Genomic DNA, 26,155 nt, shown 5'->3' with positions numbered 1-26,155 from the left:
TTGGCAAAAAGCCCACATACACGGATTCGCACTAGCGGCGAAAAAAAAGCTGCCGATTTCTCGACTTTGCCCATTTCCAGCACATCGCCAACACTCGCACCAGCAACCCATCGAATTACACTTAGGAGTGTTTTCTGCCGGTGTTGCATACCTTCGGCCCCTTTGAACGTGATTTATCTGGTCTTAGGCTTATAACGATGGCCGACTTCCTCCTCTTCGAGGGCCCTATGGGCTACTCGCTTTTCAAGACCGTCCACAAGGGCGATACTGTCGGCAATGCCTTGAAGGAAGTTCAGGATGGAGTCAATGATCTTGCTAAGTTCGGCAAGATGGTCGAGCTTTCAAGTTTCCTTCCCTTTGAGTACGATTCTCCTCGAGAAGGGATTTTTTCCCTTTTTTTTCACCGTCGATTAACAATGTTGCAGGAACAACAAGCAGGCCCTTGGCGAAATCAACGACATCTCCGAAGGTGTCGCATCCGAGACTTTGATCTCTTTCCTTGACTTGAACCTCCCCAAGGCGAACAAGAAGAAGAAGGTGATTCTGGGTCTTGCCGATAAGGGTCTGGCAGGAAGCATCAAGTCTGCTTTCCCCCACGTCGACTGCGAGACCGGTGACACCAGCGAGGTCGTCCAGGATCTTCTCCGTGGTATTCGTCTCCACGCTAGCAAGTTGTTGAAGCAGCTGCGTGAGGGCGACATGGACACTGCCCAGCTCGGTCTTGGTCACGCCTACTCTCGTGCTAAGGTGAAGTTCTCCGTTCAGCGTGACGACAACCACATCATCCAGGCCATTGCCATCCTGGACCAGCTCGACAAGGCTATCAACACCTTCTCCATGAGAGTTCGCGAATGGTACTCGTGGCACTTCCCCGAGCTCATCAAGATTGTCTCCGACAACCAGCGCTACGCCCAGGTCGCTCTCTTCGTCAAGGACAAGAAGAACCTCACTGATGAGAGCCTTCACGACCTCGCTGCCCTTGTTGAGGATGATGAGGGTATTGCCCAGAGCGTCATTGATGCCGCCAAGCACAGCATGGGTCAAGAAATTTCTGAGGCCGATATGGAGAACGTCATCTCTTTTGCTGAGCGTGTCAACAAGCTCGCCAACTACCGCAAGTCGCTCTACTCTTACCTTGTCGCCAAGATGAGCGTCGTTGCCCCTAACCTCGCTGCCCTGATCGGTGAAGTCGTTGGAGCCCGTCTGATCTCCCACGCCGGTAGCTTGACCAACCTCTCCAAGTATCCCGCCTCTACCGTTCAGATTCTTGGTGCCGAGAAGGCTCTCTTCCGTGCTTTGAAGACCAAGGGTAACACCCCCAAGTACGGTCTGCTTTACCACTCTTCCTTCATTGGTCGTGCTGGCCCCAAGAACAAGGGAAGAATCTCGCGTTTCCTTGCCAACAAGTGTTCCATCGCTTCCCGTATCGATAACTTCTCCGAGAGCCCCACCACCAAGTTCGGTGAGGCTCTTAAGGGTCAGGTCGAGGAGCGCCTGGAGTTCTACGCCTCTGGCGCTGCCCCCACCAAGAACGAGGTTGCCATGGTATGTTTCAACTTCAATTTCTCGTCTTATGGATTGATGCTAACGATTGCTAGAAATCCGCCATGGATGCTGTCCTGGCCGAGCTTGACGACGTCGATGGTGACAAGAGCGACGAGGAGATGGAGGATGTTGAGGTTGCCGAGGCCAAGAAGGAGAAGAAGGAGAAGAAGGAAAAGAAGGACAAGAGCGAGAAGGCCGACAAGAAGAAGAAGAGAAAGTCCGAGGGTGGTGAGGGCGAGTCCGACAAGAAGAAGAAGCGCAAGCACGACACGGATGCCGAGCCCTCCAAGAAGAAGCAAAAGGCCTAAATGCGCTGTTCTTTTTGAAGGGAGTCTTCGTCACGGCGTTTGGTTTGCTTTTGTCTTCATGAACTCGATGGGTACGGCTTGCAGGTATTTGTAAATTATTACCAGGCCTTTCGCCTCAGCAGCTCTGACTATCGCTGCTCTGATATTTTTTTCCAAATCTAAGTTTTTCCAGTTGTTTATCTATATGACTTGTTTACTTGTTTGCTTTCATTGTGTCTCTGCCTGGTTCCTTCATATGCCGCTCAAAGAGGCCAAAGCCATTGTATACGGCGATCGTTGAACCCCACAGTCCGATTCAAGAATGTCCAATGACCAAACCCCTCTTCGGCTCTGATATGCGCCCTTGGCAAGTGTTGGTTATTTGGCAAGTATTGAATCGCTGAAATCTGCCATTCTTTGGTAGACTCGCATATATTTTGTAAAGGAGAGGTGCCCCCACCATTTCCGTTTCCAGTATGATGCCCACCCTATCTTTTTCTCCCAAGCGCAAACGAGAACCTTCAGAATCAGACTGCTACAGCCCCTCCGCTTCTCCGACATCTACCGTTTCCACCGACAGTTTTCAAGATACTCGTTTCCAAGAGGACGAGCTAGGGAGACACAGTCCGCAAGCCGCGGTAGCTGGACGGTTTGGAGAGTTGGCCATCCGTGGCGAGCTCCAGTCAGACGTGGCAGCTTTCACCGATTCTCAGCAATCGCTTACTTCCTCGGCCAAAGAATGCGAATTTGACTGCACCGTATCCCAGAATATGCCCGAAGCTTTACCGGCAAGCACTGAGTCCAGTGACCGCCAAGCGACGTTATCTGAAGCGCCTGCGACACAATATCAACCGACTTCCTTACTCACTTCTCCTACGAAGAAATCAACGTCTTTCGCTCAGAAGCATATAAATTCCTCGCCCTCCAAACGCAAGCAAAGAGTGTCTCCCCCTCTTACAGACACCCTTTCTGAAGACCCGCTGGTATGGCATGATTCCGAAATAACAGGCCACAACCCATCCGATCCAAGTGATGACGGCTATGGTATCAATGGTATAGGCTTCAAACCCACTGCGTCCATTGCATGGGCTAGGTCACAGAAACGACAGAAGCAAGTCAGCGAATGGAAGAATCGCGAAGCCCGCGAGGCTCGCGAAAGACGGCGCGAGAGAAGGAGAGAGGGTGGCGAACTAGATAAAATACACAGCATACATGACGGTGCAATTCACAAACGAGTCAAATTCGATGTCTAAGAGGGCAGCAAAAGGCTACCACTACTCGGCAGCAGGACATCTTTCTTTTTCTTGGCGTTCTTTTTCTCTGGGAAACATACGGCGGTTCTTTCTTTCTTCTTGTACTGGCTGATTGGCGTGGATGCGATGACTGGGTGGATTATATGGATTTTGCAGACAGCTATGATACACGGATATGACTTATGACATGATATGATGCCAACCTCCCACCCGATCACTTGATCGGACTATACAGTTTCTGATATCCCACAAACTCCATGACACCTTCTAATGCACAAGCGACACTACCAAAATTTGTAGTTGGAAGGGTTGGTCCAACTCTTCTTCCTCCTTTCCTCCTCGGCAAGGCGCGCGCGCAATGCTGCCTCTTCCTCTGCGCGATCTTTCTCGCCTTGTTTCTTGGCCTTCAATTGGTTCATCAGATCGAGTGCTTCGGCCATACCGCTTAATTCCTGAATTCGTCGATAGCGGCAGTACTCATATGCTGCCAATGAGCTGATTGCAAACATGCCAACAGCCCAATTGCCCGCAGACCATAAATAGTAACGTCCTGCATGCACATTTTAGCCCCACAGCCTTTATTAACATCGCAAGTTATCAAGTCATACCCTTCAGCACACCGCGTAGACCACCGACTCCAAATCCAACACCGATTCCTGTCATTAAAGATTCACGGGCACATGGCCTCTTGTGAATGGTAGACAGTTCGGATAGAGATACCGTGCCAATGATCTCGGAATATGATGCTTCCTGCGGATTTTTGCCTGGGGGCTTGTATGTTGCTTTCGCAAGGGCGTTCGCGGGTTCCTCGGGGTTTCCAAACGCATCCCATAGCTTGCCGGTTTGTGACGACGAGGGCTCATGTTTCGTTTTCTTCGCATCGGGGTTGGCGTTGAAGGAGCGTGGGATATCTGCAGCCTCCTGGAGAGAGCTGGTGTCTCGTGAGTCGTCTGCCATAGCTGTAGAGTAAATTGCCTGTGAGTCTCTCACTTGCGGCCAAAAGAAGATCGTCAATATCGGATGATTGAATATTCCGCCATTGGCAAATTTGGATAGTTATTCCGGAAGGCTGACTAACCCCTTCAACGCGCTACGCGAACGCGTCGGGGCCGAAATCGATTCAATTAGAGCAGATCGCAGGCCATTGTTGGACCCTATTAGAGGCACCATTGGTCTCAAAACCAAATCTTCTTCCACCTGCGACCTACTGTTTCTCCTTGACCCCATCAATCTGTCCTCAATTTTTCCAAGCGCACATTTTATGTTCCACAGTGAGCGCATCCTTTAACGGAGCCAATTTCACAAGCCCGGCCGGGCGACAACGTCGTGATGCCTTCCAGAAAACCAAGCAAGTATGGAAACAAGTTCCGGTCAAGTGCTGCGTCCTCAAACCCCCGACGAGCCAAGACAGTCGAATTCAGCTCCCTACGATCCACCGAAGCGACCTCCCAAGATGAGAAATTCGAGGCCATTCGATTGGCCAACAGTATCGATGAAACTCTCGGCTTTCCGCGCTTCGAGTCTGGCGAGACAAGAGCTGGTTGGCTCATCAACATGCACAGCACGACGATCGAGGACGCAAATGTTCCAGGAGGCCGCGCCGGTGTGGATTACTATTTTCTACAGGACGATGGCAGCAGTTTCAAGGCGACAGTGGAGCATGATCCATACTTTTTGATCGCAGTCAAGAAAGGCTATGAGATGGAGGTCGAGGAATGGTGTCGCCGATCCTTTGAGGACTTGATCAAAAAGTTTACGCGCCTAGAGAAGGAAGACCTGAACCTCCCCAATCACCTCCTCGGCTACCGGAAAACCTACATTAAGTTCAGCTTTTCCAATGTGAGCAACCTTCTTGAGGTGAGGAGAACAATTCTCCCTCTGGCTGAGAAGAACAAGAAAAATGAGAGTGCAATGGATGCATATGTTGAGATGACCAGGTTTGTTCCGCATCACTTGCTTTTTTAGATAGAACGCTAATATTCTGAAGTGCGACTGCTGGAATTGATCTTTTTGACGACGAAATAATTAATGAGCAACGACCTAATAGCAACCTACAAGCGAGTGATTTTATTGTTGATATTCGAGAATACGACGTTCCTTATCATGTCCGTGTCTGCATTGACAAAGGTCGGTTGTTAAATGTATATAAACTATATCCATGTACTAACTATCTACAGACATTCGGATAGGAAAATGGTACGATGTGCAGGCCAAGCACGGTGTCGTATCATTGACCTGCTTAGAAGACCGACTTCAGCGTGCAGATCCAGTCGTCCTCGCTTTCGATATCGAAACCACCAAGCTACCACTGAAATTCCCAGACGCCGCATTTGACCAAGTTATGATGATTTCATACATGATTGATGGGCAAGGATTCCTCATCACCAACAGGGAGATTGTATCGGAGGACATCAACGACTTCGAATACACACCAAAACCAGAGTACAACGGACCATTCATAATCTTCAATGAACCCAACGAAAGAGCCCTTCTTGAGCGGTTCTTCGAGCACGTCAAGATCTCGAAACCTACTATCATTGCCACATACAACGGTGACTTCTTCGATTGGCCGTTCGTGGAGACACGAGCTAGTGTTAATGGACTTGATATGTACATGGAGATCGGCTTCCGGAAAAACAGTGAGGACATCTACCAAGCAGACAACTGTGTGCACATGGATTGTTTCGCATGGGTCAATCGTGATAGTTATCTTCCCCAGGGAAGTCGTGGCCTGAAGGCCGTGACCGTCGCAAAGCTTGGCTATGATCCAGATGAGCTCGATCCAGAGCTGATGACACCTTACGCGAGCGAAAGGCCACAGACTCTGGCCGAGTACTCAGTTTCCGATGCGGTCGCTACCTACTACCTGTACATGAAATATGTCCACCCTTTCATCTTCTCTCTCTGCACAATCATTCCTCTCAACCCCGATGAAACCCTGCGAAAGGGAACTGGAACTTTGTGTGAGATGTTGCTCATGGTGCAAGCCTACAAGCATGAGATTGTTCTGCCCAACAAACACAAGGACCCGGCAGAGGCTTTCTACGAAGGTCACCTTCTTGAGTCCGAGACCTACGTCGGTGGTCACGTCGAGAGTATTGAAGCTGGTGTTTTCCGAAGTGACATTCCAACACACTTCAATGTTGATCCTACAGCAATCGAAGAGCTTCTCAAGGACCTGGACCATGCCCTCAAGTTCAGTATCGAGGTCGAAGAAAAGAAGTCAATGGATGATATTGTGAACTACGACGAGGTTAGAGCTCAGATTGTAGAACGTCTTCTCGATATGAAGAACAATCCGAGCCGGAATGAAGTTCCTTTCATTTACCATTTGGATGTCGCCTCCATGTATCCCAACATCATGATCACCAATCGACTGCAGCCAGACTCATTGATCAACGAGTCAGACTGTGCTGCCTGTGATTTCAATCGACCTGGCAAAACTTGCGACAGACGCATGCCCTGGGCCTGGCGTGGTGAATACCTGCCTGCGAAGCGTGATGAATACAATATGATTCGACGTGCCACTGCCAACGAGCGTTTCCCGGGGAAATTCAAAAATTCACCAACGAGGCTGTTTAGCGAGTTGAGCATTGAAGAGCAAGCTGGAATTGTCAAGAAACGATTGCAGGATTACAGTAAGAAAATCTATCACAAGATTCACGACAGCAAAACCATGGAGCGAGAGGCCATCATTTGCCAGCGAGAAAATCCTTTCTATGTTGATACTGTCCGTGATTTCCGTGACCGTCGATATGACTTCAAGGGCAAGCAGAAAGTCTGGAAGAACAAGGCCGACAGTTTGCAATCAGCTGGGGCTTCTTCGGCTGATATTGACGAGGCAAAGAAGATGATTATTCTTTACGACTCTCTTCAACTTGCGCACAAGGTCATTCTAAACAGTTTCTACGGCTATGTCATGCGAAAGGGTTCTCGATGGTATTCCATGGAAATGGCCGGTGTTACCTGTCTTACAGGTGCCCATATTATTCAGATGGCCAGAGAGCTTGTCGAACGTATTGGCCGACCCCTGGAACTGGATACCGACGGTATTTGGTGTATGCTTCCAGGAGGCTTCCCTGAGAATTTCTCCTTCTCTTTGAAGAACGGAAAGAAAATGACCATCTCTTACCCTTGTGTCATGCTTAACCACCTCGTTCATGCGAGGTATACGAACCACCAATACCAGGCTCTTGTTGACCCGAAGAGCTTCAAGTACGAGACTCATAGTGAAAACTCCATTTTCTTCGAAGTGGATGGGCCTTACCGAGCAATGATTCTGCCTACTTCAAAGGAAGAAGACAAGAACTTAAAGAAACGATATGCAGTCTTCAATCATGATGGCTCCCTGGCCGAATTGAAGGGTTTCGAAGTAAAGCGAAGAGGAGAGTTGAAATTGATCAAGATTTTCCAGACTCAAATCTTCAAGTTCTTCCTGGAGGGTGCCAATCTTGCCGAAACCTATGCCGCTGTGGCTCGAGTTGCAGATAGATGGTTAGACGTTCTTTACGAGCGTGGTACCACCTTGGCGGACGAGGAGCTTATCGATCTCATTTCGGAGAATCGAAGCATGGCCAAAACACTTGAAGAGTATGGTTCTCAAAAGTCCACATCGATCACGACGGCAAAACGTCTTGCAGAATTCTTGGGCGAGCAAATGGTCAAGGATAAGGGTCTCAACTGCAAATACATTATCTCCTCAAGACCACGGAACACACCCGTCACCGAAAGAGCCATCCCCGTCGCTATCTTCTCGGCCGAAGAACATGTCAAACGTTTCTTCTTGCGCAAATGGCTGAAGGAGGACCCCGGTGATATGGACCCTCGAACCGTCATTGACTGGGACTATTACTTGGAGCGTTTGGGATCCGTGGTGCAGAAGCTGATCACCATTCCAGCTGCACTTCAAAAGCTTCGCAATCCAGTACCACGTGTTGCCCACCCCGACTGGTTACAGCGCCGGATTAACGCCAAGGATGATAAATTTAAGCAAAAGAAGATGACCGATCTATTCACCAAGTCAGACAAGGCGCCTCTTTCCTCGATATCGACCAACATTCTGGATCATCGCGTTCAGCATACTGGTGACCTGGATGAGGCGATTGCCAGCTCTACTCAAAAACTGAAGTCTCCCAGCAGCAATAAGGTTTCCCAAAAGAGAAAGCACCCTGAAAATGTCTCAAAGACGGCTTTGGATCCCTTTGCTAGCCTTCCAACTACCATGCCTTCTATCAACGAAGACTATCAAGGATTCCTGAAGTATCAAAAGCAGAAGTGGAAGATCCAGAAGCAAGCCCGGATACGTCGCCGTCAACTCTTCGGCGAACGAACCAATGTTGCCTCGGACTCTTTGAGTAGCTTCTTCCGCAATCAAGCGCAGATGCTATACATTAGCACATGGCAGGTCTTGCAGCTTTGTGAGACCGGCGTTCCGGGAGTTGTACGAGCTTTTGTCTTGATTGACGACAAGATCCATGCTCTCAGCATCAGGGTTCCGCGGCAATTCTTTCTCAATATGAAGCGTGAGTCCCTGCCAGATATCCAGGTAAAGAACTGTGATGTCAAGAGAGTGAATCACACTTTACCGAATGGCCATCCCTCGGTCTACTTGTTCAAAATCTCTCTGTCAGAAGAGACATATCTGGAAGAAGCTGAGAAGATGGATGTTATTTTCCAGCACCCAAGTGTTGAGGGCGTATACGAGGGAAACATCCCGCTCAGCACTCGGGCGGTTCTCAAGCTAGGAAGCCATTGTACTTTCGATGAAGAGCAGCGTGGCGTACTTGGTGAAGGACTGGACAAAGGCTTCGACCTCTCAACCCTGCTCCACGCCTCTTCGGACCAGCCATACCTAATGAACTCATCGTTGGTATATCACTATCTGTATCACATTGTTTCCGGCGAGAGACAAATCTTTGCGCTCTTCTCAACAGCAAAGAACGAGGCCAATATCATCATTCTCAACCGCACAAGGGATGTCCAGGGTCTTCCAAATGTCGATAAGATGTACACTGAGTTCCTCACTCGCAAGATACAAGCTGCATCGGGTGATGACTCGCAGGATGCCTTTGAATATCAAGACAAGATTCATTTCAAGACCACCCAGGTGATGACACGGAGAAAGGCTCACCTTGAGGTCGGTGATCTTGTCAGAAAACTCCGAAACGACGAGAGCAGGCCTGCCGTCCTTGTGATCCAATCTCAGCAGAAAGATCGGCTTTGCCACGATATCCCAATCTTGAAAGAGTACCCAGTCCTATCTGTGAAGCCTGAGCCGTCGGACATGGAACTTCCTCCTCTCGGCTGGCAAGCATTTGTAGCCAGGCGTATCGTCACCCGCTACTTGTACTTGTCTTCCTGGATCCATCACTTGACCGGTCTTGCTCGATATGGTGATGTCCCACTTTGCAACCTGGAGAGTGATGATCCTCGCTACCTCATCGATATATCCTATGCCAGAAGACTTCAGCAGAATAATGTTGTTCTTTGGTGGTCTGCTGGTCCACGTCCTGATCATGCAGGTTATGAGAGAGATGACATTCTCGGGTCGCTGGACAAGGTGAACATGCCATCGGTCAATGTGCCCAGCGCTTACTCGACTGTCTGCATTGAGTTGGAAGTTCGTAACCTTTCTATCAACACGATCTTGACTTCTTCTATAATCAACGAGATGGAAGGCAGTGACACATTACTCGCTCCTTCCGGTAATGCTGAAGACACGGGTGTTTTCTATTCCGAGAAAGCCTTTGCTTCCGCCGGTGTCGTTGTTCTTCGAGAAATGGTCAAGCACTGGTGGACAGAAGCTTGCGCTGGAAACAGCATGGCGGATGTCATGGTCTCGCATTTGATTCGATGGGTGGAAAGCCCCGTATCCTGTCTCTATGATCGGTCTTTGCACAATTATGTCAGATTGCTGTCACGCAAGTCATTTCAGAGACTCATGGCGGAGTTCAGACGTGTTGGCTCGCATGTCGTATTTGCCAGTCCTACACGTCTTCTGCTCCAGACAACAAAGACCGAGGTTGGCAATGCTTATGCCTATAGTCAATATGTGCTGAAGTCCATCCGCGCCAATCCTTCGTTCCACTTCATCGATCTAGAGATCAAAGAGTACTGGGATTACCTTGTGTGGTATGACGAGTACAACTATGGAGGCAAGGGTTGCCGAGAGGTCACCGAATCCGATGAACAGAACCTTGAGACGGTGATGCACTGGCAGCTCAGTCGATTTTTGCCAAAGCCCATGCAAACCATCTTCCACGACTGGATTGTCGAATACATCGAACTGATGCATGCCTTGAAAAGACCTGAGCCGGATGGCGAGATTTCCTCGACGCCTCGTCCGACGCAGATTCCAATCGGACGAAACAACGAAGCAGACAACGATGAGATCACTGCTGTTCTCGCCGACCGATTCTCCAAGCCGCTAAAGAAGCAAATCTCGAGTCTGATCCGCAGACAGCGCGACGAGATGCTCCACCCGGAGCTTGCCTCTGACTATGCGTTCCCCATTCTACCAGGTGTCCTGGTCAATCCCAAGGACAACAAGCGCAACCCATCCCTGGAGTTGACAAAGCTTTTGATGCAAGTTTTGAGTCTCTCCAAGACTACAACCCTGGAATCTCGGTTGTTGCGCCGCGAGCTCCTGGCTCTGTTTGAGGTCCGAGAATTCAGCAAAGAAGGTCGATTCGAAAACCCCAGTGCTAGCTTGAAGCTTCCCGAAATGAGCTGTAACTCTTGTTGTCTTATTCGGGACCTGGACCTCTGCCGAGACGAAGATGTGCTGCCCGATGTCGACTCGGAGGCCACCACTACCTCCAAGCCCTGGAAATGTCCCTTCTGCCAAGCCGACTACGACCGGCTGGCACAGGAAGAGCTTCTCATTGGGCAAGTTCATGGCCTCGTTGTTGAATGGCAGACTCAGGATCTCAAATGTTCCAAATGTGGTGGCCTGAAAGTCAGCGATTTCATGGAACACTGCTCTTGCAGTGGTACTTGGGCCGCATCTCTCGATCGCAACGAGATTGAGAAGAAATTACGAGTGTTGGACAGTGTGGCCAAATTCCACAAGCTGCAGTTGTTGGAGAACATTGTTGTGGATGTACTGGCGAGGTTCTGATGTATTTCATTGTCTGTTTCTGGGGGAGTACTGGGAGGATATCTGGCATTGGGCAGGAGTTGTGTATATAAGTTCGCATTCAATAGTTAATGGCGCCGTTGACGATCCGTCGATCTTCGGTTTTGTTTCCACTTCTTCCGTATTTCTTCATTTCCAAACCGCGCTGTTTCAATATATCCCCGACGTCTCCGTTATATAGCCCTTTCTGGCGACCCTGCGACTCTGCGACTCCCACCTCCCACCTCCCACCTCCGATCTGCGATCTCCAGCGTTCTAGAATTTCAACCCCGCAGTGTCTCGGTCGGATACGCAAAACCAACACCACAGAAATTCCCCCTGTCGTGGCCTCCTGTGCGTTTCTCTGAATGTCTTACCTTGGCGGGGCTCAGCCGCATATTGCGAGTGGCACTTCAGTGCAAGGCTGACTTGAACTTATGCACAGATCGAACGTATATATCGCATGCCCCCACGTCGAAACATATCCCTTTAGCGCCCTGAGCAATTTGCAGCTTGTTTGCGTGACCTCTTTCGATCCTCTCCGTATTGCGCGTATCCCCTCCATGGCGGCCCCATCCCCGAAGCCGAAGGTCCAACCGTGCCGATACAAAACGGGCAAGACACTGGGCGCTGGATCGTACTCTGTCGTGAAGGAATGCGTGCATATCGACACCGGTCGGTACTATGCAGCCAAGGTCATCAACAAGCGTTTGATGTCCGGGCGGGAGCACATGGTACGTGTTGGAACTGCGGTCGACACCACGACATGCTGATGGAGCCAAACAGGTCCGGAATGAGATCGCGGTCTTGAAGAAGGTGTCCATGGGCCACCAGAATATCCTTACGCTGGTCGACTACTTCGAGACCATGAATAACTGTGCGTTTCCCGTCGATGTGGTGTATACCATTGGTGTTGAATGACCACTAACCAGCGTGGCCCTCTAGTGTACTTGGTGACTGACCTCGCGCTGGGCGGAGAACTTTTTGATCGCATCTGTCGCAAAGGCAGCTACTACGAGTCGGACGCTGCCGATTTAATCCGCGCAGTGCTTTCCGCCGTGGCATATCTGCACGACCACGGAATCGTGCATCGAGACTTGAAGCCCGAGAACCTGCTCTTCCGCACACCGGAAGACAATGCCGATCTATTGATCGCTGATTTCGGCTTGTCAAGAATCATGGACGAGGAGCAGTTCCATGTCCTGACAACAACCTGCGGAACGCCAGGATACATGGCCCCAGAGATCTTCAAAAAAAGCGGCCACGGCAAGCCAGTGTGAGTTCCCATTCCCATGCACACTAGGGAGACCTCCATACCTAACAACCGCCAGCGATATCTGGGCTATTGGCGTAATCACATACTTCTTACTATGCGGCTACACCCCCTTCGACCGCGACTCAAACCTGGAAGAAATGCAAGCAATCCTAGCAGCAGATTACTCCTTCACACCGCTAGAGTACTGGCGCGGTGTATCGCAAGAAGCACGCAACTTTATCAATCGCTGTCTAACAATTAATCCGCAATCGCGCATGACCGCCCACGAAGCCCTCCAGCACCCATGGGTCAACGCGCCGTATGACACGGCCAAGATCGGCTCAGGCGAAGATCTCCTGCCAACTGTCAAGAAGAACTTCAACGCACGGCGCACACTGCACCGCGCCATCGATACCGTGCGTGCTATCAACAAGCTGCGCGAGGGCGGTGGGTTCATGATGGACGGTGTTATGAGTGTTGACCCTAAGCCCGAGCGTGTGAATGGAGATGAGATTATTGAGGAAGAGAGGCCTGCTGCGCCGGCGCAGTCGACTGATCAGACTTCTGCTAGGCAGATTGATAGTCGGGGCAATGCTCGTGGCCAGTCTGAGGAGCAGATTCGGGCCCAGGAGCGAAAGGTTAAGGAGATGGTTGCTGGATTGTGGAGTCGGACTCCTCGGTAGATTCCATTCCCTTGTTGTTTCCTCGCATGACGCATTTTGGAGATATCATCTTTGAGCTCTGTGTGATGTTCGTTTTGCGTGTCTAGGGTGAATATTGGCCCTCTCTCCGTACATGCATTTTCAACATATATGCATCATAGTCTTTTTGTTCTATATGACTGGGTGAGCTTTGAAGGTACAGAAGCAAGGCCTTGTCTTTGGCAGTGCAGAAGAGAGTGCCGTGTATACGTTCAGATACGTAGAATCACCCGATGGTCAGTACACTGATTATGGATGTCAATACCTCTAGTTGATACGCCACTTTAGCATTTTGATCAAGACAAAAGTATACGACGTTTAGCGTAAAATAGCGCGCATCAAGATTTCACTGTTCACTAGAGACACCATGTAAAGTGCGCTATTGCCACCCAACGAAACATATCCACAGACTTCCAGACCAATATCGGCCAGAGTAAGATCATTATAATCAATATCAATCATTTCACGCAGGCTTGAAATGTAGGGGAGCAATCCACGCGGTCTAGATATAATTAAAACCCCGATCACGCCAAACCAGCTAGAATTTCCGCTCCATCATCCAGAGACAGAACCCAGTCTCGCCATACCTGCCACTGAACATAATCTGCGCTGGCCTTGAGACCCTGGTATCTGACTGTACGGAACTCGGAAACCTGGTCCCAGGGTTTGGCAGCGCTGGAATTTCCGCCTGCCGCGCCTCGAAGTAGTCTCCTAGCAGTACCTCCAGCACCATCGTCCCATCCTGCCTTACGCATCAAGCTTTCGACTGTTTCTTCCTTCGTCCAACCTTGCTCGACGGCAACGTCCGGGAGATAAGTAGCGCCGTAACGGCGGCCGCGATGGATGAAGGAGATCCGCAGGCCATGGGTGCCTAGACTCCAGTCAAGGGCGCCTGTGCAGGGTTCAAACGATCCTAGAAGGGTGAGAGAACATGATAGAGAAGGGAGAAGAGATTTGGGGATAGGAGAGAAGCGTGTATCGTCAAAAGCCCTGTAAAAAAGAGAGATATCATGAATTAGCGGGTCCGTCATACTGGAGGTGTTTGGTTGCTTGTACATACGAGGTCAAAGCGTACGACTTCAGCCCTGCTGCCAGCTCCTGTCCTTCGAATGTGCCTATGCAGCCCCGCAGAGACTTGTGTCCACTTCGTGAGAGGGTATTCCATGTGACAAACAGGGGGTACCGTTGATCGGGTGATGTTAGCTGAGACGGGGTTTCCGCCAGCCCGGGTGAGGTGATGTTGGTTGAACTTGAGCCAAGCGAGTTGGCGGACGCATTGGAAGCAGATGACGGCGTCGTAGCTGCACTGGATGCGGCAGAGGATTGGCTCTGGAGACGACTGACGCTGGGAAATTTCAGCTTGTTGGGACGACTACTCGTCAGGGATGATGACTGGGCATCATCTTCGTCCTCTTCATTTACAGACTGCTGTCTGTCTGCTTCTTGCTCTGTTTGACTTTGCAGACTTGACAGCTTCTTAGTTTGCTCATGCTGCTCCCAGAGGGCTTCTACGGCTGCCAAAGTGGCTGGCTCGCGGTCCTGGAATGAGGCAAACAGAGACTCAAAGCAATAATAACACTGCGCTGTATTCGCCATGTCGCCCAGGCACTCTTGGCCAAACGCTCAAATGATGTACTGCACTGTTTCAGATCTTGACTGTCAATGACCTCAGTCTCCCGATAAGAGATATGTCCTTATCGATAGAGGGGGCGAACTCAGGCGTAAAGGCGAATTCGAGGGTGTCTATAAAGAAGTGAAAGCAGTGCAGTAATGAATCAAGAGTCGCCTGTAAACAGGCTTCAAAGAAGGCACTGAAAGAAAGCGATGACAAAGTGCAGAGAACCTTGGGTCATCGGGAAAGAGGGGGACCGCACGTGACCCTGGATACTGTGATGAACTACGTGGGGGAAGTATGAAGTCTTAAGATCAGTAGAAATCGTCCGTGAATTGTATAATTCTTGTGTTGAGAACAAAATTGTAAAATATACATAGGACGCCCCATTAAATGTTGAACTTTTCCCGTAGAAAATATGAGCCCGCTGTTGAAAAAGTGCGGTTGCTCACCAAATAGCATTGCTCGTCATGCATAAAAAAAAATCCCAATATCCCAATGACCCGCGTCAGGTTGAAAAAAGCAGTCCGGTATTAAACCCCTTAAAACGCACTCATGTAGTTTTTCTTTTCTGTACGAAATGATGTTGAACTCGCGGGACCTACGTCAGGCCCCTTTTCCTTCCCTCACCATACTCTCTTCACATCTAATTTAGATGGGGAGAGGGTAGGTGCTGGCCCAGTCAGCAATCTCCTTGCGGAGAGCCAGGATCTCGGGGATGTTCTCAGGGTTGGCAACCTTGGCCTTGAAGTCCTTCTGCTTGTTGGCCTCCTTGGGAAGCTCGCTCTGGATCTTCTTGGACAGGGTAATAGCCTGGTCAATGTAGCGAGCGATACGCTTGAAGTCCTCAGCACCCATACCACGGGAAGACATGGCGGGAGCACCGATACGAATACCACCGGGGGTGAGGGCAGACTTGTCACCGGGGACGGAGTTCTTGTTGCAGGCAATGTTGATCTGCTCAAGGACGGCCTCGATACGGGCACCATCGATGCTCTCGGGGCGGAGGTCAACAAGGACCATGTGGCTGTCAGTACCGCCGGAGACGAGCTTGTGGCCGAGAACGGTGAACTCTTCCTCGAGGGCCTTGGCGTTCTTGATGACCTGCTCCTGGTACTGCTTGAACTCAGGGGTGTCGACCTGCTTGAGGGCAACAGCCAGAGCGGTGATGGTGTGGTTGTGGGGACCACCCTGGTGACCGGGGAAGACCGAGAAGTTGATGGGGTTCTCGAGGTCGTACATGATGTCCTTACCAGACTTGTCCTGGCTACGGACACCCTTGCGGAAGAAGATCATGGCACCACGGGGACCACGGAGAGACTTGTGGGTGGTGGTGGTGACGACATCGGCGTACTCGAAGGGAGAGGGGATGACACCAGCGGCGATGAGACCGGAGATGTGAGCCATGTCGACAATGAGGTAAGCACCGACCTTGTCGGCAATCTCGCGCATGCGCTTGTAGTCAATGAGACGGCAGTAGGCAGAGGTACCGGCAACCAGACACTTGGGGCGGTACATCTCGGCGTTGCGCTCGAGCTGGTCGTAGTCGATAATACCGGTCTCGAGGTTAACGCGGTAGGGGAAGGTCTCGAAGTAGGTAGAGACAGCGGAGATCTTCTTGGTGGCGGTCTGGTAACCGTGAGACAAGTGACCACCGTGGGGGAGGTCCAAGCCCATCAGACGGTCGTGGGGACGCATGAGAGCCTGGTAGACCTGGAGGTTGGCAGGGCTACCAGAGAGGCACTGGACATTGACACCCCACTTGGAGGAGTCAAGGTTGAAAGCCTTGAGGGCACGCTGCTGGCAGGTGATCTCAATGGCGTCGATGTGCTGGTTGCCACCGTAGTAACGAGCACCGGGGTAACCCTCGGAGTACTTGTTGCACATGGGCGAACCAAGAGCATCGAAGACAGCGCGGGAGGTGAAGTTCTCCGAGGCGATCAGGACGATCGACTCACGCTGACGCTGAATCTCCTTCTCCTGTAAGAGCAAGAGCATTAACAAAGGCAAATTCCATTATAAACAATGCAATTGAGTTGTCAATTGCCTCAGAAAAGGGTTGAGACGTACCATGATCGCAGCGATCTCGGGGTCGCTGGACACGAGGGAGTTGTGCATTTGCTGTAAAAACGATGAGTCAATGATCTATACAACCAACACCTGGAGCAGGTGGAATTGAAAAGACTTACACCCTTGTGGGCCTCAGAGAGAGCGTAAGACATGATGAAGGTAAAGATGTCTGTTTTCTTGATAGATGAAAAACAGAAGGGGAAGATGAAAGAGAGGAAGAGGAAAAAAAGAAATGGAAGTGGTGGGGGAGGGGTGATCTTCTGTCGGCCATAACTTACGAATACTGTATAAAACCGGATCTATAGTTGCTCCGAGTTTCATTGATTATGTAATTAGATCAGCCCCATAAATTGACAGAGGAAGGGGTAATAGCAATACAGAGTCATCAACATCATCCATTGGTCGAGGACAGTACGGTAAAACAACAGTTATGAGCCCGGTTCGCCATCAATAAATTCATCGGAAAGCATTAAGAAGCTATTCAAAACCAGAAAGCATCTAGTACGCAATAAATCCGACGAATCCCAACGAAAAACCCCTTGTTTACATTTATCGACCGACCTTCTTAATCCGAATCCTGCTACAATTGCTTCATTAGCAATACATCCATCTGCTTCATTAGCAATGGACACAGCAACGATGCTCTCCGCTATCAAAGGCGACAAATTGAAAGATTCGTCACAATGGCGAGTATGGTATAAGCGAGTGAAGGCATTCGCAGTACAACGTTCGGTATGGGACCTCTGCAATCCAGAAGTAGAGATATCCCACCGACCACGGGCTCTCATTGAGCCAATTGAACCTGAATACCCTCAGCAAGGTTCTCAGGAAAATAAGAAAGATTGGAGAGACCTACTTGAGGTCTATAAGATCAAGGCAAACCGCTGGGAAAAGCAGCGAAAAGGCCTAAATGAGGTGAATGAACTCATTATCATTTACCTCGACACGTCAATTCGTGATGCAGTACTAGAGTACGATACTCCGTACGATCGTCTAGTATATCTTAGTCAAAGATTTGCTAGATCTCATGCGTATAAGGAAGAGATTCGTATGAAATGGAGAGCTTTCTCGATCCAAAAACCGATTGGAGATATCGAGAAATGGCTGATATCTTGGGATGAATTACGAGAGCAAGCAATGACCCTCGAACTTCCTGAGGTCCAAAGTGCGAATCAAGATTTCCTACAGGCTATCAAAGAGGTTTTACCTATCTGGTGGCAGGCAAAATATGAAGATATCGTGATGAATAGGACGATAATAGATACGCGAAAGCTAATCGAAAGCTTCCGTTCTATACATCGTGAAATTAGTACGACAATGCCTACCTCACCGACATTGAAAGGGTCCTTCTCTACCTGGCAAGGTCATCAAGAAGCTAAACAAGAAGACGTGCCATTTGACAAGAGACCATGCCCATGCGGCATGAAGAACCACGGACCTGCTAAATGCTATTTCCTCAATGAGGCAGTAAGACCTCGAAGCTTTACTATCCCTAGCGGGAAATTAGAGAGCATTGAGAGGACACTGGCGGCCGATCCAGCATGGAAAAAATGGACAGAGAATATCATCCAGAAAGCGCAAACCTCAACAAGTATAAAGGTTCATCAAAACCTCTCATTCTCAAGCATCGGTATCCCGGCATTAACTACATCACTCCGACACCGATGGATCCTTGATACTGGATCCGGCGTACACGTGTGTAATGACCGAAGCAGCTTCGTGGACCTAGAAGCTTGCCAAGAGGTTCTATCAACCGGAGATAGTAGCACCGACATCATCGGACGCGGTACTGTGAGACTTACTGGCATTGACCCGAAGACCAAAAAGAAGCAGACGATTACCCTAAGCAATGCCTGCTACGCACCTGGGTTCCATGTAAACCTAGTGTCGTACGCTAGACTGCGAGAAAAAGGAGGGTTCTGGTCTGAAAAGAAGGGTTTTATCGAGGATAGCAATGGCTTCCCAATCGTGAGCTTACGTTTATGGAAAAACGTTGGATTATGGGTCTTTGACCAAGAAGGCTCTAATCAAGAATCTTATCTGATGGCAAATGCCGTTAGATCATCATCAACACAGCGAATTAAAGGTGCATCGGCAGAGCTATGGCACCGTCGCCTAGGTCATCCACAATATAAGACAGTCCAACAAATGACTAAACTAGTCGATGGAGTCAATATCGATGGCAATGATAAAGCGCAAGCAATCTGTGAAACCTGCAACCTAGGACGTTCTAATCGGCAAATATCAAGAAGACCGATTGGACGTACGTTCGGACGTTTTGGAAGGGTCCATTTTGATCTGATTCAACTTCCAGTTGCTTACAATAAGCACCGCTGGATTACGCATTTTTACCTCGATGGTATCAGATTTCATTGGCTGATGACGCATGAATATAAACCCGAGTGTCAGATTGCTATCAATCAGTTCGTGCAATTGGCGAAGAATTGGTGGAACCTACCAATTAGGGCTTTTTCCTATGACAATGAAGCCGCTGCAGGACGCCTAGCAGAGCAGAGCTTAACGTCGGATGGCATTGTCATTTACCATAGCCCACCAGGACATCCAGAGATGAATGGATATGCCGAAAGATCAGGGGGTGTCATCATCCAACGAATGAGGATGCTAATGCTCGAAGGCAAGCTCCCAAAAGAGCTATGGCCAGAAGCAGCAATGGCCGCAATATGGCTATTGAATCGGACGCCGACGTATCTCGCCACAGAAAATCGCTGGATCATCCCATGGGCCGAAGTCGTGAAACAGTTTACAGCCACAGGTGATATTCCGCCAAGAATCAACCTCTCAAATGTCAGGTTATACGGAAGCCTTGCGTACTGTCGAATTGACAAGCAAGTGCAATCAGATAAGATGAATCCCCGCGCTGAAATTGGATTCATGGTTGGCTATATAGCTTCAAATATCTGGAGGATCTGGTTCCCGCAGTATGGGAAAGTGAAACTGGTCAGGGACGCGATATTCGATGAAACGCGAAGATACTCGCCAGATTTTCAACAGCTTCAGCCGGTTCCATTGCCATTGGTCAAAGAACCTCAAGAACTAGATCAAGATCAGGCTGCAGCAGCTATCCAGGCATCGATAATAACTGGATCAGTGCCAGATCTAGAACCGAGAGATAACGCCAATGATGACAACGTCCATGACAGCATCCAACAAGGAGACCGTTTTTCGGCCGAAAAACCGACGCCTATTCTTCAGGGGGTGTATACAACACCAGACCGTCAAACATCGGATCGACAAATTGACGTTATATCGGACGTTCCAGGCGCATTCCCGCGAGAACCTCCGCTGCCGCCTACTCCAGCATCCCTTGCAACTGATCAGGGGGTGGAGACAGCACCGGCAATGATAATACCGGAGTCAGAGAATGATCAGCTCCAGGGCTCAGCGGATTCCGACGAAGAAGCTGAACTGCAGCTACAGGCAGGACTACTAGCACCTAGGAATATTAGTGGAAATATCGAAGAAGGGAACATTATCTCAGGACCACGAAGAAGGCAGGCAAAGAGGGACGATGCCTACGCCTACAGCGCTATTGCTATAACTGAGCCACCAGCATATCTTCATGCTTTCGCGGCCGGTTTATACGCAAATAGGCCAATTAAGCGTCACAGAGATGACCTTCCAGAACTCCCAAAACACTGGAAAGATGTCATAAATCATCCATTCCAAGAGGGTTTCCTAGCCGCAATGAGAAAGGAGATTAACTCTCTCACGGAGAAAGCGACATTTGATACTGTGGACCGTCCGAAGGACCGAGGAAAGCAAATCTTGCCACTGCTCTGGGTCTTTGCCTATAAATTTGATCAAGATGGATATCTGATTAAGCTAAAAGCAAGGATCTGTGTTAGAGGAGACCTCGAAACTATATCATCGGACGAAAAGAGAGCTGCTACGCTAGCAGCTAGAACGGCCCGCATGATCTTCGCACTCGTGGCTGCATTTGACCTCAATCTACGACAGCGAGATGCGGTCACAGCTTTCCTAAATAGTAAGCTAGAGAAGGATGTCTATACACGATCACCGGAGGGGTTTGAAACTCCAGGAAAATGCTGGAAGCTCCGAAAGGCCCTTTATGGATTGAGAATCTCACCACGCCTATGGCAGTATGAAGCATCGCGAGTGCTTAGCCAACTAGGTCTACAGCAAGTCCCAGAGGACCCCTGTGTTTTTATAGGAGATGGACTCATTGTCTTCTTCTACGTGGATGATATCCTAATTGCAAGTCATCCGACAGCAAGGGAGAGAGCCCAAAAGCTTGAAAAAGATCTTGAAAAGCATTGGGAATTGACCGATCATGGAGAAGCTGACTGGTTCCTAAACATCCGCATTATCAGGGACCGGCAATCCAAGAAGCTATGGCTATGCCAAGATAGCTATATCACTAGCATTGCAGTGAGGTATAACCTTACTGACCGGCCAAGTGTATCCACGCCACTACCCATCGAGGAATTAGAACCGTACGATGGAAGGGCATCTTCCCAGGACATTCTTCTATATCAGAAGAAGGTCGGATCAATGGGATACGCCACCACGATTACCCGACCAGATGCATCAAAAGCAACAGCTAAACTAGCTCAATTTTTGACAAACCCTGGTCCTCAGCATCATCAGGCTGCCGACCGAGTGATTAGCTATCTCTACTCTACCCGCTTTCTTGCTATTGAGTATAGCAGCACCTTAGAGATAGACTCAGTACAGCTAGCCAGCGATGCATCGTACGCCGACCACAAAGACCGAAGAAGCTCCGCAGGATATATCTGCCAGGTCTACGGAGGACCCGTGGATTGGAAAGCTACTAAGCAACGGACGGTGACAACATCAACCACCGAAGCCGAATTGCTAGGACTTTCAGAAGCTGGGAAACATCTCCAGTGGTGGAGAAGGTTACTCAGTCACGTAGGATTTGATGCCTCTCATGTCATCACAATTGAATGCGATAATGAGAGAGCAATTGGTCTTCTCACCAATCAGGACGCCAGTTTTGACACCAAGCTTCGCCATATAGATATTCATCATCTATGGCTTAGACAGGAAGTACTAGCTGGACGTATCGCCCTACGCTGGACGCCGACGGCAAAAATGGTCGCCGATGGCTTGACCAAGATGCTATCCAGACAGCAGCATGAGAACTTCATCAAACTGCTCCGAATGGTCCAGATTGAGCATTTGATTGAAGGAGGAAATTGATATGACAGATTCGAAGTATTTGGCAATGATTCAGCAAGCCATTAATCAGGGCTTACTGAGGGGGTGTGTCGGCCATAACTTACGAATACTGTATAAAACCGGATCTATAGTTGCTCCGAGTTTCATTGATTATGTAATTAGATCAGCCCCATAAATTGACAGAGGAAGGGGTAATAGCAATACAGAGTCATCAACATCATCCATTGGTCGAGGACAGTACGGTAAAACAACATCTTCTGCGTGCCTCAGGCCACGAAAGTTAAAGAGACGATATCGGAGACCGGCACGCCGAATTAGGTGAATTAGGTCATCGCATTGGAAATTCTGCAGAGATATAGAATACCAAATATGTTCTATACGAGGGTCGGGAATGGCAATTGGGATGTGTTGGAAGAAATTATGACTTGACTGCTAAAACAAACCCCGGGTATTCCTTTTATAAGCATTTAACACCGTAAATCATTCCGAACCTGGCCCAGCCATCCCAAGATGGCCTGCTTTTCCCTGTGTATTTGGGGGTCCTATAGCTCTGTTTGCTCTGCCATTAGGCCTTGATGCCCCCATTGAGCATTCCTGCACGGTCCCCAAAGTCTGAAATGACAGAGCGCAGGCGTCTCACACGGTCCTCAAGCTCTGCAATCTCTGTTTGTTGCTCCTCAACAGATCGTTCCACGTCCGGTAGTCCCTCGACGATTGTGCGCGCCTTCTGGATTCGAATCCGGACAGAGCTTGTTTCGGTGGGGAGATCTTTCACATCAAGTGGTGGGTGAGTGGCAGGGTCTAGAACTGGTACATCGTGTGATGCCGTGCCATTGTTTGGCTGCTGGGTTCCTTGATTGGTCTCAGCTGGAGCTCCGGGAGCTCCTGTGCTGTCTCCAGGTGCGCCCGATGTGCCGTCTAGTGTGGTCTTTGGAGATAGCAAACGCACGAGAATCCCATACAGCGGCGGGATAATCTCAAAAGTCTGAGGTGAAGGAAAGGGTACGGTCTGAGGTGAGGGTGGCGCGTTGAAGGGCGTCTCGGGAGCGACTGAGGATTTGAGTAGTGGAGTGCCCACTGTCGGAGATCGAGAAGCCATTTGCGGGATCTTTGACTAAAGAAACCCGAGGAAGTTGAAAAACGATGTGATCCCGGGGTAAGTTCTTAGGGAAGAGTCGGAACGCGGAGTGACGTCGGGGAAGAACCAAAAGCGTCACCGGGAATGCCCCTCCTCACCGGCCTTTTTTTGCGCTTGTCTCCTATTCTCTTTCTCCTCTCATCATCTGTTTGTTGGTAAGCAGTCTGGTATTATCACCCATATAGGGTTATCACATCCTTGAAAGTCAATTAATCGGTGTTTATAGGTCATTCAGACATATACAACCCCACCATGGCTTCGGTCGACCAGAAAGTTGCTTTGAGTAAGATCGACTACCTCCCCAGGTCCTCAAAACAAACACTAATGTCATGCAGTTGTCATTGATGGCTGGGGTATTGCGGGCCCTGACTCCCCGCCCCAGGGTGATGCCATCGCCGCCGCCGAGACCCCATACATGTCTGGCTTCTCCGAGCCCAACTCCAAGACCGCCCAGGGCTTTGCTGAGCTGGATGCCTCATCCCTCGCCGTCGGTTTGCCCGAGGGCCTGATGGGCAACAGCGAAGTCGGTCACCTGAACATTGGTGCCGGTCGTGTCGTCTGGCAGGACAGTGTTCGCATTGACCAGACTATGAAGAAGGGTGAGATGGGCAAGGTTCCCAACATTGCCAAGGCCTTCACCCGCGCGAAGGAGGGCAACGGACGTCTGCACCTGTGTGGTCTGGTCTCTGACGGTGGTGTTCACTCTAACATCACCCACCTGTTCGCTTTGCTCGAGGCCGCCAAGGAGATGCAGATTCCCCAGGTCTTCATCCACTTCTTTGGTGATGGACGTGATACCGACCCCAAGAGTGCCGACAAGTACATGCAGCAGCTTCTTGAGAAGACCAAGGAGCTCGGCACCGGTGCTATCGCCACCGTTGTTGGCCGCTACTACATCATGGACCGCGACAAGCGCTGGGAGCGTGTCGAGATTGGCCTGAAGGGTATGCTCACTGGCGAGGGCGAGGAGAGCGATGATCCTTTGAAGACCATCAAGGAGCGCTACGAGAAGGGCGAGAATGACGAGTTCCTGAAGCCCATCATTGTTGGTGGCAAGGAGCGCCGTGTCCAGGGTATGCTCAAGACAAACCTACAAATCGAGATGATGATACTGACCGAGCATAGACGATGACACTCTCTTCTTCTTCAACTACCGTTCTGACCGTGTCCGTGAGATCACTCAGCTCATTGGTGACTACGACCGCTCCCCTACTCCCGACTTGGCCTACCCCAAGAACATCTCCCTCACCACCATGACGCAGTACAAGACCGACTACACCTTTGATGTTGCCTTCCCCCCACAGAAGATGGGTAACGTTTTGTCCGAGTGGCTCGGCAAAAGAACCTTCAGCAGTGCCACATTGCTGAGACTGAGAAGTACGCTCACGTCACTTTCTTCTTCAACGGTGGTGTTGAGAAGCAGTTCCCCGGCGAGGTTCGCGACATGATCCCCTCGCCCCGTGTTGCTACCTACGACCTTGACCCTAAGATGAGCGCCGCTGCCGTCGGCACCAAGATGGCTGAGCGCCTTGGCGAGAACAAGTTCGACTTCGTCATGAACAACTTCGCTCCCCCTGACATGGTTGGTCACACCGGTGTGTACGAGGCCGCCATCCAGGGTGTCACTGCCACCGACAAGGCCATTGGTGAGATTTATGAGGCTTGCAAGCAGAACAACTATGTTCTCTTCATCACCGCCGATCACGGGTCAGTTGTTCCTCCTAGTTCGATATCGATCACGGGAATTCTTTACTGACCAAAATTTGCAGAAATGCCGAGGAAATGCTCAACGAGAAGGGCACACCAAAGACTTCTCACACTCTGAACAAGGTTCCCTTCGTTATGGCCAATGCTCCCGAGAGCTGGAGCCTGAAGAAGGGTGGTGTTTTGGGCGATGTCGCCCCCACCGTTCTCGCTGCCATGGGCATTGAGCAACCCGAGGAGATGTCTGGCGAGAACCTGCTCGTCAAGGCCTAGATATGATATCTTGCACATAAACGTCGATCACGATACAATGAATAGAAACCAGTTCTGTCAATATAAATCATATTTCTTTTATTTCTCAATGGAGTATAGCCTTTTGAAGTAGATCTAACTACCAGGGAGATGCAGTCATGATCTACTTGTATCTTTGACATTGTAATAGAATTATGATGGGTATATCTTCAACCTAGTCCCTACGCCATCCTGCTGTCGAGGCACATGTAAACCACACCTCTCCAGATACTAGGGTATACCAGTTTCTCGAGACTGGACGCTCAACGCCCATGAAAATTTCCCCGTCTCTCAATGAGTCGGGATAGATCACATCGGCGAGTTTTGGGCGCTAAAACGCAGTGAACTGGTTGGACTTTAGTCCCATCTGGTGCCAACTTCATAGTGCATCCACTTGTCACATCTCCTTCGCTTCTAGATTTTGTTGTTTTAAGCTCACGCAGAAGCTTGAGCGGCCGCAGCCTGCTGCTGCTGCTGTTGCTGAATCTGGCTCTGGAATTGCATGATCTGGAGTGGGACGTCAGAATGTGCCCATGGTGGGGAGGTTGATAGTGCGCCTCACCTCTGCACGCTTGGTCTCGCTCTTGTCCTGTGTCGCATCGATCTCGCCCTCAATACGCTTGCTATAGTTTCGAAATCAGCAACCATATATGCCGGTTCGGTAGTGGGGGTGCTAACATCTCCTTCTCAATGAACTCCAGACGACCGTTGACAGCCATGGTAGCCTCGGTCTTGTCCTGCTTCAGTAGCACCGGGCCGACAAGCTTGAAGACGTTGGACTCATCGTCCAACTGGGCAAATTCGCGCTGCACGCCCTCGTTCTCCTGCTGCTGCGATTCAAGTTTCTGGCGGGCATCGACTAAGCCCTCGAGCTCTGTGTGAAGGAAAAGTCAGTGGCTGTCATTGTCAATAGCAAGTAGAAAGGTAGACAAACCGGTCTGCATGCCCTGGAACTCCTCCGTGAGCGCCTGAAGCTGTTTCTGGGGGTCCATGGTGTAG

At 49.9% G+C, this 26,155-nt stretch overlaps 12 protein-coding genes across 12 annotated transcripts; 6 read left to right on the top strand and 6 right to left on the bottom strand.

Moving 5' to 3' along the window:
• Positions 1–118: 118 nt before the first annotated feature.
• Positions 119–1,853, top strand: sik1 (snoRNP complex protein NOP56; the record flags this gene model as incomplete). The annotated part of the gene is made up of 3 exons (XM_057132961.1): positions 119–361; positions 426–1,545; positions 1,599–1,853. The coding sequence occupies exons 1-3, from the start codon at positions 198–200 to the stop codon at positions 1,851–1,853; spliced, it is 1,539 nt and encodes a 512-aa protein (XP_056980949.1). The 5' UTR covers positions 119–197.
• Positions 1,854–2,308: 455 nt separating this feature from the next.
• On the top strand, positions 2,309–3,085 carry N7511_010583 (uncharacterized protein; the record flags this gene model as incomplete). Its single annotated transcript, XM_057132960.1, has 1 exon — positions 2,309–3,085. The coding sequence occupies one exon, from the start codon at positions 2,309–2,311 to the stop codon at positions 3,083–3,085; it is 777 nt and encodes a 258-aa protein (XP_056980948.1).
• A 284-nt stretch (positions 3,086–3,369) lies between these two features.
• N7511_010582 (uncharacterized protein) lies at positions 3,370–4,042 on the bottom strand (the record flags this gene model as incomplete). Its single annotated transcript, XM_057132959.1, has 2 exons — positions 3,370–3,635; positions 3,694–4,042. 2 exons carry the CDS (start codon positions 4,040–4,042, stop codon positions 3,370–3,372), a joined length of 615 nt encoding a protein of 204 aa, XP_056980947.1.
• Positions 4,043–4,414: 372 nt separating this feature from the next.
• N7511_010581 (DNA polymerase epsilon catalytic subunit POL2) lies at positions 4,415–11,204 on the top strand (the record flags this gene model as incomplete). The annotated part of the gene is made up of 3 exons (XM_057132958.1): positions 4,415–5,022; positions 5,073–5,212; positions 5,263–11,204. 3 exons carry the CDS (start codon positions 4,415–4,417, stop codon positions 11,202–11,204), a joined length of 6,690 nt encoding a protein of 2,229 aa, XP_056980946.1.
• Positions 11,205–11,283: 79 nt separating this feature from the next.
• N7511_010580 (uncharacterized protein) lies at positions 11,284–11,599 on the bottom strand (the record flags this gene model as incomplete). Its single annotated transcript, XM_057132957.1, is given in 2 exon segments — positions 11,284–11,565; positions 11,579–11,599. The coding sequence occupies 2 exon segments, from the start codon at positions 11,597–11,599 to the stop codon at positions 11,284–11,286; spliced, it is 303 nt and encodes a 100-aa protein (XP_056980945.1).
• Positions 11,600–11,764: 165 nt separating this feature from the next.
• On the top strand, positions 11,765–13,139 carry N7511_010579 (uncharacterized protein; the record flags this gene model as incomplete). The annotated part of the gene is made up of 3 exons (XM_057132956.1): positions 11,765–11,935; positions 11,988–12,100; positions 12,533–13,139. The coding sequence occupies 3 exons, from the start codon at positions 11,765–11,767 to the stop codon at positions 13,137–13,139; spliced, it is 891 nt and encodes a 296-aa protein (XP_056980944.1).
• A 542-nt stretch (positions 13,140–13,681) lies between these two features.
• On the bottom strand, positions 13,682–14,753 carry N7511_010578 (AMMECR1 domain-containing protein; the record flags this gene model as incomplete). The annotated part of the gene is made up of 2 exons (XM_057132955.1): positions 13,682–14,147; positions 14,218–14,753. The coding sequence occupies 2 exons, from the start codon at positions 14,751–14,753 to the stop codon at positions 13,682–13,684; spliced, it is 1,002 nt and encodes a 333-aa protein (XP_056980943.1).
• A 667-nt stretch (positions 14,754–15,420) lies between these two features.
• N7511_010577 (glycine hydroxymethyltransferase SHM2) lies at positions 15,421–16,991 on the bottom strand (the record flags this gene model as incomplete). Its single annotated transcript, XM_057132954.1, has 3 exons — positions 15,421–16,749; positions 16,840–16,890; positions 16,959–16,991. 3 exons carry the CDS (start codon positions 16,989–16,991, stop codon positions 15,421–15,423), a joined length of 1,413 nt encoding a protein of 470 aa, XP_056980942.1.
• A 472-nt stretch (positions 16,992–17,463) lies between these two features.
• On the top strand, positions 17,464–18,356 carry N7511_010576 (uncharacterized protein; the record flags this gene model as incomplete). The annotated part of the gene is made up of 3 exons (XM_057132953.1): positions 17,464–17,810; positions 17,862–18,306; positions 18,336–18,356. The coding sequence occupies 3 exons, from the start codon at positions 17,464–17,466 to the stop codon at positions 18,354–18,356; spliced, it is 813 nt and encodes a 270-aa protein (XP_056980941.1).
• Positions 18,357–22,588: 4,232 nt separating this feature from the next.
• Positions 22,589–23,122, bottom strand: N7511_010575 (mediator of RNA polymerase II transcription subunit 9; the record flags this gene model as incomplete). Its single annotated transcript, XM_057132952.1, has 1 exon — positions 22,589–23,122. The coding sequence occupies one exon, from the start codon at positions 23,120–23,122 to the stop codon at positions 22,589–22,591; it is 534 nt and encodes a 177-aa protein (XP_056980940.1).
• Positions 23,123–23,413: 291 nt separating this feature from the next.
• Positions 23,414–25,138, top strand: N7511_010574 (phosphoglycerate mutase, 2,3-bisphosphoglycerate-independent; the record flags this gene model as incomplete). The annotated part of the gene is made up of 5 exons (XM_057132951.1): positions 23,414–23,444; positions 23,497–24,234; positions 24,287–24,477; positions 24,516–24,868; positions 24,931–25,138. 5 exons carry the CDS (start codon positions 23,414–23,416, stop codon positions 25,136–25,138), a joined length of 1,521 nt encoding a protein of 506 aa, XP_056980939.1.
• Positions 25,139–25,676: 538 nt separating this feature from the next.
• N7511_010573 (tubulin-binding prefolding complex subunit YKE2) lies at positions 25,677–26,148 on the bottom strand (the record flags this gene model as incomplete). Its single annotated transcript, XM_057132950.1, has 3 exons — positions 25,677–25,779; positions 25,835–26,030; positions 26,091–26,148. The coding sequence occupies 3 exons, from the start codon at positions 26,146–26,148 to the stop codon at positions 25,677–25,679; spliced, it is 357 nt and encodes a 118-aa protein (XP_056980938.1).
• Positions 26,149–26,155: the final 7 nt, after the last annotated feature.

This window comes from Penicillium nucicola, assembly GCF_028828085.1.
Source record: "Penicillium nucicola strain IBT 29836 chromosome Unknown utg000010l, whole genome shotgun sequence".
In the NCBI taxonomy this organism is placed as follows: Eukaryota; Fungi; Ascomycota; class Eurotiomycetes; order Eurotiales; family Aspergillaceae; genus Penicillium; species Penicillium nucicola.
Note: the sequence above shows the minus strand (reverse complement) of the source record. Positions and strands in the feature narration are given on the sequence as shown.